Here is a 3,079-nt window from a genome sequence, read left to right on the forward strand (position 1 = left end):
CAAATAAAAGCGCTAGAGGGGTCTGAAAAGTCGCTAAATATAGCCAAATAAAAGCGCTAAGTTAGCAACACTGCTCTTTGCATGGTTTGTTTTCAAATGGTTTGCTGCTGTCTGTTTGGACCTTTCTGAACATGTGCAGCAAATGGACTGATCCAATATGGTGGACACTGAAGGGGGAGGGGGGGGACACAGTAATATAAGCGTTCTGATGGGACATAATTAATGTCCGCAAACAACTGAATCGTTGTATTAACCATACATGGAAACAGAGTTTTATGGGCCCCCAGGAACAGGAATCAGAAACAGACCCGTGTTTTGGCCAAAACACTGGTTCATACGCAAGTGTTTTGGCCCACCTATAGATTCTGCAGACAGACAGCTAAACATTTACCAAAAACTGCTTTAAGTGCAGATAATGCTCTGATGGGTCGTTACCTTTGGGCTGGTGTAGGTTAATCTCAAATCTGAGACTGGGACCTTCAGCAGCCTGTAGAGCAGCCCTTTTACCTTCTGAATCACCATAGAAGCTGCAGAGGAAAACCATGTTAGGATAAGACAGAGAAGAGGTTAGCTGATGGCAGGCTGCAGGCCATCTTCTTACCTGGTAGCTTCTTCTCTATGGGTTTCTGCTCCGCTTCAGGAAACACAAATGTAATCTCTAAAAAATAACGTGCAGAACATTCAATGATCAGAGAGAAGGTTTCTAAAGCAGGAGGTTCAGACACTGAAGAGCAGAGAGAAACAACAGGCAGGACTGACTTAACAGCTGGTTTTTCAAGGCAAACGGTTCTGGCTTCTTCAGTTCGCCTTCATCAGCGGCTCCATACTCTGAAAACACAAACACAGGTTTTACTGAAACCTGGCTGCAGGATCAAATCCCAGCCACCATCCAAAGGAAATAACCAGCCTTTGTTAAGGTCTGCTTTGGTCCTGATGGACAGCCGTAAATCCAAACGTCGGCTGGGACGGCTTTGTTTTAGTGTCAGATTTGTTTCTTCTGGCCTTTGCCAGTCAAACATCTATTTTCAGTCAGACTGACCAGCGTTGTCATCTATGCTGTAAATGGATGTTCTGTGAATAAACAGCTTGGATTGAGGATATATATACATGTGGATTACTCTGGATAAGTCTTTGGTAAGTTGGGTGCTGCAGGGTGAACTCCACGCTGGGCTGGCCGGGCCCTCCTGCCTTCAGCCACTCCTCTCCAAACATCTTGATATAGTCAAGCTCCGCCCCTTTTCTTTCTGCAGGGTTGATCTAAGAGAAAACAGCAGAAATAACTGTCAGCCGCAGGGATTGCCAACTTTCCTTTGACTTGCAACAGGTTGCTGCTCCCTGTGTTTCCTGCACATTATCAAGGACAGCTTTTTTCATTCCTTGAGTAAAATCTGAATAAGCATCTAAGTTTACACTTTGTTCACAGAGTAAATAGGATGCGTCTCATCAGCTGATAAGGTTCTCATCACCTCCTCACCACATTGAGTCCCCTAAGCAGAGCTGCTTCCTCCATTAACAATTCAGTGACTTCATCATCCTAAAAAATAGTCCAAAATGTGACTAGGAGCAGAGAGTCGTTAAATGGCAGCCCTCTTCGCAACAGGCGGAGAACAAACAGATGGAAAAGCCAACAGGAACGAGGGCCATGTGTGCGCCAAGGCTAACATACCTCGCTGTTGTTCAGGTAGAGCAGCTGTCCAAGTTTGGCAATAATCATCTGGTTTACAGTGTTCAGGTTTCCATCTCTGCTCAGCAGCTTGTTGTTACGACACGATAACTTCACCAAGTCGGGCAGCTTGGTCAGATCATTAATGACACGCCACTGAAAGACAGACACAAACTGTGATGTCATTAGGGCTACCTGACAGCACAAGTTCAACCTGGCTTGACCTTGGCCGCACCTCAGAGATGCTGTTGTGGTCCAGATTGAGACTCTTCAGGGATGGAAAAGCTGCTGTGCAGCTAGCTGCAGAGTAAAGTTTCAGCATTTTGGAGGTGAAACAAAAAAAGGACAGATTAAAATCCAAATATACACCTAAACACAAACACTCAGAAATCCATCAACTGAGGAAGGTTCTAGGTAGATCTTCCAAATCTAGAAACAGGTTAGAACACAGTCTAATAAATTACTATAATAGAATGATCTATGTAAGCTAGCGTTGGCCAGTTGCCTAGCAACGCCATGACCAGTACCCACCTGGTTATTAGGATGACGACCAATTTAAATCTTTGCATGTTTGTCCTGCCCTCAGTCCATGTTTGTTTGGTGTGAATGCTAATGCTCACTGAACCATCCATGCTCTTTTCCATAAGTTTAAAGAGCTACTACGGTCTGTTAATGTTAGCCAGCTACAGACTGGCTAACATTGTTATCGCCAAGCTACCTCATTCTCGGCCATCTGGTTGTAGCCATGTTGTGAATTAACACTTTCTTTTGGTGTCACTATATTTTGATGAATCCCTCAGTCATTGCTCATTTTTTACTGTTTTAATTGAATCCAATATCTCTGCGTCAGAGTTTTTCACATTAATTTGTTGCCATTTTAAAAAAGACTTTCATGCATTAAGCCTTAAAACTTGAACATTCCTCAGAGACTCTTGAACCATTTTCCCGTTTTGTTTAATTTATTTACTGGTGCCTATTTTCAGTAGTGTTTAGTGTTTGCATAGTTAATATATACAGTAATACTGTGTGATAATTATCTGATAAAGGTACAATTGTATTTAAACTCCTGATCTTTTGTGGTTATTTTATGCCGGGAAATGTATCCCTCAGGTCAGATCCACCCTCCTTTGGTTAATATTTGGATGAACAGAGATAATTTATTTACTAAATTGATAAAGGCATCTGGTTTTTAACAGCTGATCCAGAAGTCCAACCTTTATGTGAAACACTACAAACCTCAGTCAGTAAGCAAATGAAAGTTATACTGATTTAAATAATCATCATGAACTATTAACTATAACTTCCAGTTCTAGTTATTACACATACATACACACACACACACACACACACACACATATATATATACACACATATATATATATATATATATACACACACACACACACATATATATAT

At 41.7% G+C, this 3,079-nt stretch overlaps 1 protein-coding gene across 1 annotated transcript in view; it reads right to left on the reverse strand.

Moving 5' to 3' along the window:
- Positions 1 to 3,079, reverse strand: part of tbce (tubulin folding cofactor E) — a 13,853-nt gene that overhangs the window by 1,445 nt on the left and 9,329 nt on the right. Inside the window, exons 9-14 of the mRNA XM_015392295.1 lie at positions 1,899 to 1,963; positions 1,667 to 1,819; positions 1,119 to 1,257; positions 760 to 828; positions 602 to 658; positions 436 to 527 (exon numbers count right to left, since the gene is read on the reverse strand). Of these exons, the coding sequence (XP_015247781.1) occupies positions 436 to 527; positions 602 to 658; positions 760 to 828; positions 1,119 to 1,257; positions 1,667 to 1,819; positions 1,899 to 1,963 (575 nt within the window). The remainder of the gene's footprint in view (positions 1 to 435; positions 528 to 601; positions 659 to 759; positions 829 to 1,118; positions 1,258 to 1,666; positions 1,820 to 1,898; positions 1,964 to 3,079) is intronic.

Source organism: Cyprinodon variegatus, unplaced genomic scaffold, assembly GCF_000732505.1.
Source record: "Cyprinodon variegatus isolate N-32 unplaced genomic scaffold, C_variegatus-1.0 Scaffold585, whole genome shotgun sequence".
NCBI lineage: Eukaryota > Metazoa > Chordata > Actinopteri > Cyprinodontiformes > Cyprinodontidae > Cyprinodon > Cyprinodon variegatus.